We start from the raw sequence: 15,740 nt of genomic DNA on the forward strand, positions 1-15,740 counted from the left end.
ATTGACAAAAGTATTTGCCTAATGGCGCAATTCAATGTTTCCATTAAAGCAGTAGCATACCAACGCCTACATTTAACAAGCAAATTGGTGGAATGTATATCCCCCGCTTTCAGGACATATTGTAGGTTAACATTATTGAGGTTAGGTTTAAACATGTGAGTATCTTGCTGTTGAGACATAATGTATAGCTTGAAACCTGAAGAAAAAAAGACTTATCTAATATTTGCTAGAGTTATTAAGCGGAAACTGCAGATAATGACTGCCAAATTGGGTCCGCTGAAAGTGGTCATCGCACTTGGCCGAGCCCTTAAGGTATTTTACCCTGTGGCCAAGTTTGACGAAAATTAGTTAACATTTGTTGTAGTTATTGCACGGAAACGAAGTGTGACAAACAGACAGACAAACCCAAATTAATATTTCGTTTCGGTGAAAGCGGGGGATAATAAACAAGTGTACGGGTTACCGATAAGCTCATCATGATCAGCATCCAATGAAAGCTTGAATGGTAATTATAAGGTGGTATGCCTCGCCGCACTACACGGATCTCTGGAGGGCCCAGGGGGGGTCTGCTTGCCTCGCGGTCACGGTCTGTGACGATCGTCCTCCTGATAGAGCTGTTTACTAACGACAATAAATAAGTTATAGCTATGGAAAAGGAATGACATTTCAAGCAGACTATTTAACTGTACGGCAATTTTGAAGATGGCCAGTACTTCAGAAACAATGAGTTACAAGCGTGTGGGTGGATTTATTTAACTTGTGCGACCAATACGTTCGGATAAGGATTATTGTTCTGGTATTCAGGTTTTCTTGTTACATAGCGCTATGCAGTAAGTGATAACAATGTTTAAAACTAGTTGTTTCTTGCTACCTGTGGAAAATTGTGTGTATGAATACTATTTCTGACCAAGGTAAATTCGTGCTGTGTTGTGGGGTCTTGATATTGAGGTGTAAAGATCTGTCGGGAGTTTTTCTGTACCTGTGTATCGGTACGGCCACAGTGTGTTGATACTCATGGGGAAGCTGACCGGAACCGTCTGGAGTATTACGTGGTTAATTATCATCCTGGTTTATACTAAAAGGAGCCAAGCGACCCTCTTCCCCTATCCTTACTCTTTCTTTATCAACCAACCAGGGTAAGTTTATTATATCATTGTGTAGATTTGTGTTCGGGCATTATCACATGTAGTTTGCAACTGTCCAAGTCGAAAATAAACCTTTAGCAGTGTATAAAGATACATGTGTATGTACACTAAACCTGAGTAATCCGAATATCTGTCTTATCCGAATAGATCGTTTGGTCTTCAGCATGGTATGGTTTTAAGTTTACAACGGGCTACCATGATGTTTAACAATGTACCCGCTTCAAATAAAATGTTCTAGTTGACGTGATCGGTCTGAAGGCGTTTCGCTGTAAATCATATTTGTATTCTACAAATGAAGAATTATGAAATTCAGTAGAAGTTATAGGCACGTTCTAATGAAAAACTACGTCGCCCCGCTTGTACTGTATATTTGTTTATTTTCGTGGGAGGTTTTATTTCGCTGTATTATCGGTCACCAAAAATAGCGCGAAACTAAATACCCGGCGATGAATACATAGAAATAAAATAAAAGACCTGTTCAACATTTTACTGCCCAATAATGATGACAATAATACTAGCAATGTTGCGCGAAATTGAAACCCCGAAAACTATTTCTGATCGAGACAACTGCGAAATACTAGCCTCGCGAAATTAAACAACTATGCAGTAGTATGCCATCTATTCTGTCCAATCATGAAAGTAGTGAAAACTCCTCTAGTTTATTTTCTTATAGAGACTTATTAGATAGATGTAATTTTGGAATTTGTATAATATCATTGAAATAAAATCAAAAAATAATATAGCTTGTTTCAATGAGACGTGAGTTTTGGTTTGACGACATAAGTTTGATCCAGTATAGATTCTCATTGAGCCAATAACAGCCAATCTGTATGGTCTTATACCTCAATTATTGAATGAATTTTACCAAAACGTATCAAATTTATATCATATACGAATTATATCCTATCGGATTCATATCTTTCGGTTTGATATCATTTGTTTATATATTACCATATGGTCCCTATTGGCAATACGGGGTACATATATGGTCTCCATGATTTATAGAAGGATTTACCTTCATTTCGACGGCGTATACGGTAGTATGAAAGCAGCTGGCAACAATCATATTCTATGGAGCGCGTTATTGTTTATTTATACTCGTATATTAGCGTATGGTCTTACAACTATTCTATCACTGTATGGTCCCTATTCATTATAAAATGTATAGAATATTGCATGACCCCTATGAGTTGAAGTCAGTAAACACGGTCATTATTTGTTCCTAAGTGCAGGGACATACCCGAACTGCCACCCGAGGAAGCCATATAGCACTTGTTTTTCGTTTGTCTGTCAACAAAACAGTTGTAATTCACGTTTATCCGTCAATGATCAAAACCATTTTTACGAGGTGTTTGGACCAAAACCATAAATTGTTTCTCCGGCTGATAAGGCATAACGCTGTTTTGTCACCAAGTCGATGAAAAGCCATCATCGATATCCAGGGGTAACGCTGACTTTGTCTCCCTTAACAGAATTGTGATTCGAAGATTTTTGCAAAAGTTATTGCCCTTTGTTCATTTCAGTATTTGAAGGTTTGTCCGGAGATTTTCTCCTACATTTTTTATAGCATGTCAGCTAACCACTCTTAGAATGATGCAGATCTTATTTCAATGTAAGAAAGTATATGACACTACATGGCATTCGACGGGCGTATATTATTCCGCCCGCGGTACTCTTGTTTCTTCGTGCCTTCAATTTTGCTATGACATATTCCAGGGGTGCAGAGAGCGAAAGTGAGCGTAACCCCTGGGTATCGAGGATGATGAAAAACAAATGCTGCAAAAGTTGATAATAAATATTCTTCAAAATATTACATAGTAATTAACCGGTTTTTAGAGCTTATGTCATGGTGCGGCGTCCGTCGTCCGTCCGTCCGTCTGTCCGGCGTCAACTTTAACTTTAATCAACTTCTTTTCAGTAACCAAAAGGCCTAGGATGATGATATTTGGCCAGTAGCATGCTTGAAACAAGGGCTACCAAGTTTGTTCTAATGAATGACCTTCATCCATTTTCAAGGCCACATGGGTCAACTATGTTAAACTCTTTGAACGCCTTCTTCTGAATACCAAGGATGCATAGGATAATGATATTTTGCCAGTACCATGCTGGGATGAAGGGCTACAAAGGTTGTTCAAATGAATGACCTTCATCCATTTTCAAGGCCACATGGGTCAAATATGTTAAACTCTTTGAACGACTTCTTCTGAATACCAAGGAGGCATAGGATAATGATATTTTGCCAGTAACATGCTGGGATGAAGGGCTACAAAGTTTGTTCAAATGAATGACCTTCATCCATTTTCAAGGTCACAGGGTTCAAATATGTTTAAAACCTTTAAACAACATCTCATGAATACCCAAGAGGCCTAGAATAATGATATTTTGTCAGTAGTATGTTGGGATGAAGGGCTACCAAAGTTGTTCAAACAAATGACCTTCACCCATTTTCAAGGTCACAGGGGTCAAATATGTTTAAAACCTTTAAACTTCTTCTTCTCAATAACCAAGAGGCCTAGAATGATGGTATTTGGCCAGTAGCATGCTGAGTTAAAGGGCAACGAAGTTTGATCTAACGAATGACATTGACCTATATTCATGGTCGCAGGTGTCAAATATCTTTAAACCCTTTAAACGACTTCGTCTGATAGAGGCCTAGGGTTAAGATATTTTGCCAGTTAGATGCTGGGATGAAGGGCTACCAAGTTTGTTTTAATGAATGACCTTCGCTCATATTCAAGGTCACATGGATCTAATATGTTTAAATGACTTGTTCTGAATACTCAAAAAGGTCCAGGGATATGAAAATGAATGTGAACGTTCATTGACTTGTCAGCGACAGTTGACCGAGAAGAGGTGGAAGCTGATGTTTAGGCATGGTGTTTTGTCATTAGTTACTCCTTCTGGCTCTTTTTTCATTGCTTACATATCTGCATTCGATAATATTCAAAACAAGTCATGAAATAAACATAGTAGATATCTTGCAGAAGTTGTGTTACAGTAATCTGCAAGTCAATCTACAAGTACCGAACGTTTAGTAGAGAAATGATCATTTATTAAACGCTGAGTATTTCAAAATAATGTAAAATAATTATCTTCTTGGAAAGATTATAAAGAAAGGACATAAAAATCGTTTGATGTCGCTCGGAATCTAACAAATTATTTCGTATTATGATGTTGCATGCAATTGTTCTAGTACATACCACACAAGAATATACAAAACGATCACCTAGCATTGAACATACCGAACGGAAAACATAATTAAATTGACTGAACTGAAAGTGTTTGTTTTATGGCGTATTAACTCATTAAGATCATTCACGGTTAGAACCCGTTTCTTTGGTTGAGGAAACCGGAATACCCAGTGAAAACTATACATTGTATACCCGTTCTGTGGCTAATATCCAACAACTTTCTCACATTACATGCCTTAATGCTAAACACTATTTAATGGATATTTAAAAGCTTATTCAGAGGAAGGGAATGTCCGACTAATAGGTACACGACAAAACTATCGGTTAGTCGGGAGGTAATGGAAAAGATCGTGCCTGTTTAAGGACATTTTGATAAAGTGCATTGTAACCTACAATTTTGCCATCATGTATCTGTTGCCGAATTCTATATGTGCAATCATGTGTGTGTTTCGTTCATTTTAAATATTATGAAAGTGAAAGAAATATTTTATTAGTGTTCATTGACCCAGGGACCTGCGAATTTGTTACAGCTATATGTGGACCTAAACTAAGGTGTTCAGCGTATTTTTACATGTTTTAGGAGTTCAGATCGACTCAAGGTAAAACAAAAACAAAATGATCATATATACGATCATTGGGGGTGTCATTTTTACCGAAAGTCGATTTTACTCCGATCAGCTTAGTTTAGGTCCAAATATAGCTGTAATAAATGATCATGTCCCAGTGTTTATTAACTGAAGCTGAACTGGTATAAACTATTAGCATTGACAGAAACGCTTATCATGAAACGATTTCAAACATGCGATACCAATATTAACATTCCTCTTAATGGTTTCGTTAAATATGCCAAATAAAATATCACATAGAATCAAAATAAAGATGATGGATTAGCATAAGTTCGTACTTACATGTTTTCGAATCCTATCTGCATATCATGTTTGTGTTTCTGGAATAACATACCGATAATAAAATAAAGTTTAAACTAAACAATCAAATAGAATCACAATAAAGATGAAATTGTATTGTGTAAACACCCGATCTACACAATGTTTCTATATACGAATTGAAATCTAAAAAAAAAAAAAATGAATATAGACATAAGGGATGCATCATTGATGTTTAAGATTAATTGATGATGCAAAGCGTTCCTAGAATTGGAGGTAGTTGAAGATTCTGTTGCGTTCAAAGGCAGATGTGGCAGACGTTTAAATGTTGTAGAAAATGCAAAGAGTTTCTTTACATCAATAAAGAATATATTCAATACCATGTATGCAAATATTTTATAGAACCTTATTAATCGTGTTCTAAACAGTTGCCACAGTGTCCTATTGGTTAAGATTTTAAATTACAGCAATCAACTGTTGGAATGAACGTTAAGGGCAAATAATATACTTATCATACTACTACTACTAATAATATACATTTGACATAGCGCCCTATCTAACTAACAGTAACCACTCTAAAGCGCTTTACAGTACATACAACACTTTTGTGAGGTGTTGTTATCTAATTTGAAAAGTAAACGTTCTGTAGATGTTGTATGGTCCAAATATAAATTTATTAGAATATATTTGTCTTGGTCAGTGGGTGATTTCTGGAATATCCAAAAACACACTCGTACAGTCCGATGCCTAGGTCCTAACTGAAGTTACAAACCGTAATCATGTCGTAAGTACATTTACACGACTCGATAGCAATTAAGTATTTAGTTTGAATGACATCCGTCATTCATAGCAATCGGCCTTTCAGACCCAGGCCGTAACCGACTAGGTGAGTCAATTTAGCTGTCCTTTGTCTGAGACTGAATGCAGTGTCCGATCTGGTATGACCAGTTAATCCCGTTACGTAATCGAATTAAGTAAAAAGTGCAAATGGTATAAGATGGACCAAGTAAATACATGAGTTAATCTAACAACAATGAGACATATCGACTTCAAAGGAAGAGTTTTATAAATAGAACTTATCTAAACTGACACAAATTAAGGAGAAACAATTTACACAAATAGTTCCAGGATATTAATTATATTTATGTCACACGATGGATAAATTAAATGAAAATTTGTAGTTTAAAATACGACAAATAACGAATAAAATGAGATATTCAATTGAAGTTCAAATTTAGCACTTTTATCATAAAATTCTTTATGATAATTTTATACAATTAATACTATTAGCATAAACATTAACAATCCAATTTTAAGGAGTTCGCAGGAGCTGCCTTATCAGGCGTTAACTACTAGTCCTATGCCACCTGGCTAATACCTCCCTATGTGTGTATGCCTGCGTGTGTGCTGGAGATGTAATGTGTTCTGTATGTAGTGGTGTATGGGTTTCCTCTATGATTTTTCGCAGATCAGTGAAATTTAAAAATAGTTTAGTGACCTTATGCTATGCCTAGAAAATGTTGCTTTATATCCACACAACGTAAAAGATACCATGGACATGTTGGATGCATCGGTTTAGTAAATTGTCATAAACAAGGTTTAAACGCGTCACATCTAGAACAAGGGGAAAAAAGAACACGATAACCTAGATATATAAATGAGATTTAGATAATGCGTCATTTCGTAACATGTAATGTTCATTTCAATACTGATTTCAAGTTCATTAGATTTGAATAAAAATTATGAAAATAAGACGTATCAAGGGCTGGAAATTTAGGGTGACCATACCTTCTTTTGGATAGCTTGTTGAATCATAAGAAATCGGCCAATAGTCTTTGTGAACTTTGCCTTCAAGTAAAACTGTATATTGACCGGCTGATAGTTTTGACTGTTACCAACCTTGTTAACTTGTATTTTGTTGATGGAAACCGTTGAAATTGTGAAATAGGTTGATGGAAACCGTTGAAATTGTGAAATAGGTATGTATATAGCGGATCAAGATGCAAAGGATTTTATTACAAGACAGGTGAATATTGCTTGTTATACCGACATTTCGATACCTTGTAACAGTTTGTAGACTGTTGTATCGGTGATATGATGTTACATGGACGTGAGAACTGATATAATGTTACATGGACGTGAAAAGTGATATGATGTTATATGGACGTGAGAAGTGATGTGATGTTACATGGACGTGAGAAGTGATATGATGTTATATGGACGTGAGAAGGGATGTGATGTTACATGGACGTGAGAAGCGATATGATGTTACATGGACGTGAGAAGTGAGATGATGTTATATGGACGTGAGAAGTGATGTGATGTTCCATGGACGTGAGAAGCGATGTGATGTTACATGGACGTGAGAAATGATATGATGTTACATGGACGTGAGAAGTTATGTGATGTTATATGGACGTGATAAGTGATATGATGTTATATGGACGTGAGAAATGTTGTGATGTTACATGGACGAGAGAAGTGATATGATTTTACATGGACGTGAGAAGTGATGTGATGTTACATGGCCGTGAGAAGTGATGTGATGTTACATGGACGGGAGAAGTGATATGATGTTACGTGGACGTGAGAAGTGATATTATGTTACATGGACGTGAGAAGTGATATGATGCTACATGGACGTGAAAAGTGATATGATGTTATATGGACGTAAGAAGTGATGTGATGTTACATGGACGTGAGAAGTGATATGATGTTACATGGACGTGAGAAGTTATGTGATGTTATATGGACGTGAGAAGTGATATGATGTTATATGGACGTGAGAAGTGATGTGATATTACATGGACGTGAAAAGCGATGTGATGTTACATGGACATGAGAAGTGATATGATGTTATATGGACGTGAGAAATGTTGTGATGTTACATGGACGAGAGAAGTGATATGATTTTACATGGACGTGAGAAGTGATGTGATGTTACATGGACGTGAGAAGTGATGTGATGTTACAAAGACGTGAGCAGTGATGTGATGTTACATGGACGTGAGAAGTGATGTGATGTTACATGGACGTGAGAAGTGATATGATGTTATATGGACGTGAGAAGTGATGTGATATTACATGGACGTGAAAAGCGATGTGATGTTACATGGACATAAGAAGTGATATGATGTTATATGGACGTGAGAAATGTTGTGATGTTACATGGACGAGAGAAGTGATATGATGTTACATGGACGTGAGAAGTGATGTGATGTTATATGGACATTAGAAGTGATGTGATGTTACATGGACGTGAGAAGTGATGTGATGTTACATGGACGTGAGAAGTTATATGATGTTACATGGATGTGAGAAGTGATATGATGTTACATGGACGTGAGAAGTGATGTAATGTTACATGGACGTGAGAAGTGATGTGATGTTACATGTACGTGAGAAGTGATGTGATGTTACATGGACGTGAGAAGTTATATGATGTTACATGGATGTTAGAAGTGATATGATTTTACATGGACGTGAGAAGTGATGTGATGTTACATGGACGTTAGAAGTGATGTGATGTTACATGGACGTGAGAAGCGATGTGATGTTACATGGACGCGAGAAGTGATATGATGTTACATGGACATGAGAAGTGATGTGATGTTACATGGACGTGAGCAGTGATGTGATGTTACAAGGACGTGAGAAGTGATGTGATGTTACATGGACGTGAGAAGTGATATTATCGATACCTTGAAATCGTCTTGGTTTATATCACCTTGTCAGGTTCACATAACCAACTATACACCTCAACAAAAGTCTACAGTTGATAAATATTAGGATATGTATTGTAAACTATCCTTTCCAATTCACTTGTGTCCCATATGCAGGTGTTATGGGTATTTACCAACTCTCAGTGTCTGCAGTATTAGGGACATTAAAAGGTTAGTGTATTCGTGTTGTAAATAATTGATTGACAGGTTCTTAATACCAAGATACCAGAAACTTTATTTAAAGTCGCATACATGTAAACAAAGAGCATTAAATCTTGAGAGCTATTATTGCGACCAACAAAGAGTAAGTGTTTTAAGGTCCGTCCATCATTCACCCCTGAAGTTATATAATGAACTATTCCAACCTTTGAATTAGAAGAGATCAAATGTGTCTTCAGGGATGAATGAGTTAAGTTATGGACCGTTCTTGAAACTCCTGGGGTCATGTATTGATATGCAATACAAACCTGTCTACGGCATCAATGACACATTATTGTTTATCGCCTTTTTCAAGATACTTCACAGCAACAACATCCCCAAAAACTGACAAGCATCGACAGGAACGTATACAAAGGTTATATACAAGTATCCATACGCATTACTTAAATTTCCGAGACGTTCTAAATGAACACAACTGTTAATAGGACGTAAACACAAATAAACAAACAAACCAAATCCTGTGAGAATTTAAGGACAAGTTCTTAAAAGCCACAAAAAATGTAATCCAATAGAAATAGCATCTTAATTTAAGTGTAACGAAAAAATCATGTAACGTATAATTTGATGTCATTATTTTTACTACTAACTGGTATTTAAAACTCCATTGTGGATTTTACTGGTTTTCCTTAAACGCCTCCGTACTACGACTTATCAAATTCTACACTTATAAACACAGCTGACCGATTTTCGGAGGTACAATCGATTTCCTACGACAGGTGAAACACCACTCCCCGCTACCTCAAGTCTGTACATGTTAGTCAAACTCAACGTGTTTCGTCCAAAATCTATGATAACGGGTATGTAATTGAAAAAGGTGATAAATTCCAATTCGTAGATAACCAACAGCCAATAACATGATCGATTTGGTAAGTTGTGGGACCCAGAATCAGCTATTATAATACTCAAATTAGTAAACCTCTACATGGGCTATCACGGGAGATTAAAACGCGATTCTGATATAGACATCACGAATTATCTTTGATTAAAATATGATAAATTGTAATTTTAAAATTTAAAAGTGCTTGCCTGATAATGAGGGTAAAAATGTCCTATGGAGATATCTCGTGTGGAATAGAAAATAAACAAATTTTCCATCATTAAATTAGCCATTATATAGTCATTAAATTAGTCATTAAATTAGCCATTAAATGCCACGATATATACTATGAGTGCGTGAAACACGATAGAAATTGCTTTGCTAAATTTATCTTCACCTTTTTATGCATTTGATTCAGACACGCCTGTTATGATCAGTACACACACAGTACAGTAACTAGGGAATCATTTGACCACAGGATGCAGATTTTGAGATTAAGTGATTTTGGACTTGAATGAGGGAGTTTCGAGGGAGATACATATTGGTCAAAAAGAGGAAGTCTGTCTCCTAATGAGGGAGGTTTGACAGCTCCGACACGCACGTGATATTTTGACATTATGTTGATAAGTAAGTGACACCGTGGTATACACGGGGGACATTTGTGCGTATGCTACAGTTTTTGACATGTGATTTGATCACATACTATACTGTGTTATCAAGTGAATATTTATACCCATGTAATATGACCTATCAGCCCTGTGGTTGATTGTAAGTTTCAATTGTTTCAATTGTGACGTCACGCCTAGGACAAGTACATGTACGAAATGAAGATATATTAGTTATGTAATAATTTGAATAAAATTCGGATACATTTTCGTTGATAAATTATGCAGAATAAATAGCATTCACATGCCAAGCTATTTATGTGCATCCGTTCAATAAACTAAAAGATAACGTGTGTTGGATTTTTCACGAATATTTGGCTTTCCACGCGGGCTTACGTCAATCTTCCAACACGTTTTTTACTATACAATAGTATCGTTTTGTATTCAAACAAAGAAAACGCGTAGCCTTTGTTCAGCGAGATAAGATTTTGAAGCATATCAATATGTAATGGTATTGTTTCACATAGGCGATACCTAGCCCAGTTTCGCGCCGGATGTCTTTCGCTAGCAGTGGAGACTGGAAGATATGCCAGGCCGCCCATTCAACTTCATGATAGAATGTGTTGTATACACATTGTGACATGAGGAAAGTCGAAGACGAAAAACATTTCTTGCTTGAGTGCAAACTGCGTCACAGTGATTTAAGATATAATTTGTTAAATCAAGCCTGTGATGTTATAGAGGGGTTCTTAATGCAGGATAGTGACACACAGTTCCTTAACATAATGAAAAATGGTGTACTCCAGCCAAATATAGGTTAATTTCATTTAAACGCGTCTAAGCGTAGCAAACTATGCATGCAGTAATCTAAGTAATAAGCATAACATATGTGACATTTTACCAGTACATAATGATATATCATCCGATAAAGTACCAAAGCGGTTTTATCGCTAAAGTTGGTAGTACATGAAAAGGTAATGAAATACCTTATAATTAGCTAACAAATATGTATATCTATATAATTGGCCTCTTTAAATGTGGTGGCTCTTATATATTTTAATGTATATTATTGCCTGTTAGAGTCTCTAAAGTCAAACTTACTTTGACTTATGATAAGCGTAAGCTTACAAAAATATTGTTTTTTTTTTAGTTTGGTGATATTTATATTATTTTAAGATAAGTTATTGTCTTTTGGAGTTGCAGAAGTCGAAATCAACTTGGACATCAATGTGCTAGAATAACTTATGGAAAGTTGTTAAAAGTAGTGTTCTCTCAAAATGCGATGACACTTGTTCTTTTGTATTTTATTGCATTTTGGAGTCTCATAAATAATAATTTACTTTGACAACAATATTGAAATAACTTAAAACTATATGATATAATAAGCTGACAAATATCTGGTGAAACTTATTCCAAGGTTTATATAATATTGCCTTTTCAAGTATCATAAGTCAAACTAGCTTTGAATGTGTGGTAATAATGTATAATAAGCTAAAATAAGCTGACAAATATTGAGCTTTTTTAAAATTGACAACTGTTTTGATGTATATTTTCTGTCTTTTCAGTGTCTCATAAGTCGATTAACTTTGGCTGGATATTGATCTTATTTTATGTACATTTTACCTATTTTATATGTAGATCAATATGTGACACTTGAAATAATTTATTATTATTATTATTATTATTATTATTATTATTACATCTAACTCAATTTTAAATTTTCGTAAAACATTTTAATTTCCAATAACAATGAAATAATTATTAAGGCTTAAAATATCAAACCGTAAGAGAGAGAGGCCATCTTTAGATCAGAGACGTATTTAAAATGGCGGCTTTGATGTGTGGTTTTTATTTCATGACACATTAGAACACGAACCCCTTTTTATTAATTATTCAATTTCAAAAACATCTGCAGATATAAATTATTTGATAATATTTCTAACCATGTTCTTAAAATGAGGTTGTTTCGATACTTGCAAAGTTCAATAATTTAGCTCTGAAAATACAGGTTTTTAAGAATAAACAACTTAAAATGGCGGCTTTGATGTACGAGGGTTATTTCTTTCATGACACATTATAGAACACGAACTCCTTTTTTATTAATTATTCAATTTCAAAAACATCTTCTGATATATACTATTTGATAATATTTCTAACCTTCTAACCAGGTTCTTAAAATGAGGTTGTTACAAAACTTGCAAAGTTTGATAATTTAGCTCTGAAAATACACAAGAATAAACTAGTCAAAATGGCGGCTGTGATATGCGAGGGTAAATTCCTTTCATGACACCGGCACTCCTTTATCGTTCATTATTCAATTTCAAAAATGGTATTACATAATATTTCTAACCAGCTTCTTAATATGAGTCATATATGTCTAGGATATGTAGATCTATGTTGTTAAATTTCTGCACAGTACACGTCTGTTGTCCCTTTTTGACACATATGTCGGCAGTGTAGCCAACTTTGCTTGCGAAGTGCGGGGTTTACACAAAGCGCCTGATATCGAACAACTACATCTAGACTTTTGTAAGAATATTTTAAGTGTTCGAAAATCTACACCAAACTCAATGATCTATTTTGAACTTGGTAGACATCCTCTTATCATTTCAAAGAATATTAGAATTTTGAAGTACTGGTGTAAACTATTGACTTCTAGCAACAGTATTTTAAATGCATGTTATCAAGATATGTACAATGAGTGTGAATCGAACACACATTGTAAAAAATTGAGTAGCTTCTGTTAAACAAGAACTCTGTTCTACTGGTATGTCGGAGTACTGGCAAGCACAGGATGTTGGGTTATAGCAAAACAGAGATTGTTAGATATTTTAAAACAAGACTGTGGGACGTTTTTCTCTACTTCGTCTTAGTGCAGGGTGTATCAACATATTATTGATCATGCGTGCCTTCAACCTTACTTAAGTAAGCACTTGTCAGAATACGACTTCACACAATCTTTTAATAGAAACTGGAAGGCGTTGAAAATTTTCTCATAATTTAAGGTGGCTCCACACATCGTCATCAGCGTCCATTTTCGTGACGTACTTCCGGAAAAAGTACAGCTCGGACTCAATTATCTTGATCGAAATGTGCATGTTCACCGTGTCGTCATTTCCGTATTGCGTATCGGGCATTCAATATTGTAGTGCAAATTATAGTAACACCAGGGCCGTTTTCGTTTAAACGGTCAAACCGATCGGACCACTGTTGTTCGTTTATTAAATAAGGTCGGACCTAGTAATCTGATGCTGCTTTCAGGCGAGCCCTGAGAAAGCCTTACAAGGCCTGCATACATTTGCAGGTCCGCCAGGATTTATACCCGAAATTGTTACATTTATAAACGGTCAAACCGGTTGTTCCGCATAAACGAACAGGCCCCTGGTAAACAATAGTACACGTGCGTGCCGATGATATGTCAACACCCAGTATCGAGATTTTACCGGGAAATGTATAATCACACGTACTTCAGGAATAAAGCTTCCCAATTCATAGACATAAACAGACTCACGGGAAGACAGTGACATGAGACCAGACGACCTCAAGAGGGTCATATAGGAAACCCATGGAATGCGGACGTACTGACCTAACATGTGCATATCACTTGCTTACACGAGTTCATAAGCTCGAGGTCGTTACGATTTTCGCTGTTGAGCGAGTTTCGCTCTGTCGATTAAATCGTTTTTACAAATGAAGTCTACTTATGTTTTAATGTGACATGTTGACACGAACTAACGAATACACGATCGAATTCTCACAGGTAACGCACTGACAAGACTCTAGTCACCAGCTAGGACCGGCTGATTCCCTGAACGCATACATTTTTAATTTACCTGTAGGGCAACTTGTTTCGATAGGGGTTATAGTATTTTTCTTAAAAAGTGTCCGAGTTTAAGCGAATCTGCCTGTAAAACTTACCTTTTTGAACTCAAGCACATGTGCTTATATAAATATTCATATTTTTGTTTTACTTTTTATTTTTCTGAAGTTTTATATTTTTGATAATATTAAGAAGCTGATCCACCTAGTATTTGATATAATATTAATTGTATGTAAGAGTGTATGTATGTAATCGCAGGCTCCAAAGTTCTGATCGGTCGCCTGTTAAAACGCGGGGATTGTCGTCAACGGCAATTGTGAGAGTTATACATGTTTGTCAGAGAAAATAATCATACCTTTATTTCAGTTGATTCATTTCTCACTCACTTGAGTAGATGTCATGTCCGTACTCGATGCAATATGGACGCTACATCGTTTTATTCAATTGAGGTGCTTTCGACTGCTCACATCGACAGCCACTCTCACAATCGCCAGCAATTTCGACGACAATCCCCGTGTTTTATAGAGCAGTCGATAGTTGACCATAAACAGGCGACCGACCAGACTTTTTGAGCCTGCGATGATGGTCAATTTTAGCAAGATTCAAGATTTTTTATTCACTCCATGCACACATTTCGTGTGTAACAGGAGGTCAATCTTCGAGTACATTTATATTGGCAGACCAACTGGAAAGATTGGTGTATTTTAAACAAATCATAGCATGCATACATATAGTACCATACATACATATAGTACCATACATACATATAGTACCATACATACATATAGTATCATACATACATATAGTAGCATACAAACATACATATAATAGCACACATGCAAATATATAACAGCATACATACCTACATTCATATAACAGCATAAATGCATACATATAATAGCATAAAAACATACATATAATAGCATATACACATATAATAGCATACATTCATACATATAATAGCATACAAACATACATATAATAGCATACAAACATACATAGAATAGCATACAAACATATAACAGCATACATGCATACCTATAATAGCATACAAACATACATATAATAGCACACAAACATACATATAATAGCATACAAACATACATATAATAGCATACACACATATAATAGCATACATGCATACCTATAACAGCATACATGCATACCTATAACAGCATACACACATACATATAATAGCATACAAACATACATATAATAGCATACACACATATAATAGCATACATATATACATATAATAGCATACAAATATACATATAATAGCATACAAACATACATATAATAGCATACAAACATACATATAATAGCATACAAACATA

At 35.5% G+C, this 15,740-nt stretch overlaps 1 protein-coding gene across 1 annotated transcript in view; it reads left to right on the forward strand.

Moving 5' to 3' along the window:
* Positions 1–597: 597 nt before the first annotated feature.
* LOC110452658 overlaps positions 598–15,740 on the forward strand; it is a 99,056-nt gene continuing 83,913 nt past the window's right edge. Inside the window, exon 1 of the mRNA XM_021501310.1 lies at positions 598–1,136. Coding sequence (XP_021356985.1) covers positions 1,015–1,136 — 122 coding nt within the window. The 5' untranslated portion in view covers positions 598–1,014. The remainder of the gene's footprint in view (positions 1,137–15,740) is intronic.

The sequence above is a fragment of the Mizuhopecten yessoensis genome, unplaced genomic scaffold (genome assembly GCF_002113885.1).
Source record: "Mizuhopecten yessoensis strain PY_sf001 unplaced genomic scaffold, ASM211388v2 scaffold775, whole genome shotgun sequence".
In the NCBI taxonomy this organism is placed as follows: domain Eukaryota; kingdom Metazoa; phylum Mollusca; class Bivalvia; order Pectinida; family Pectinidae; genus Mizuhopecten; species Mizuhopecten yessoensis.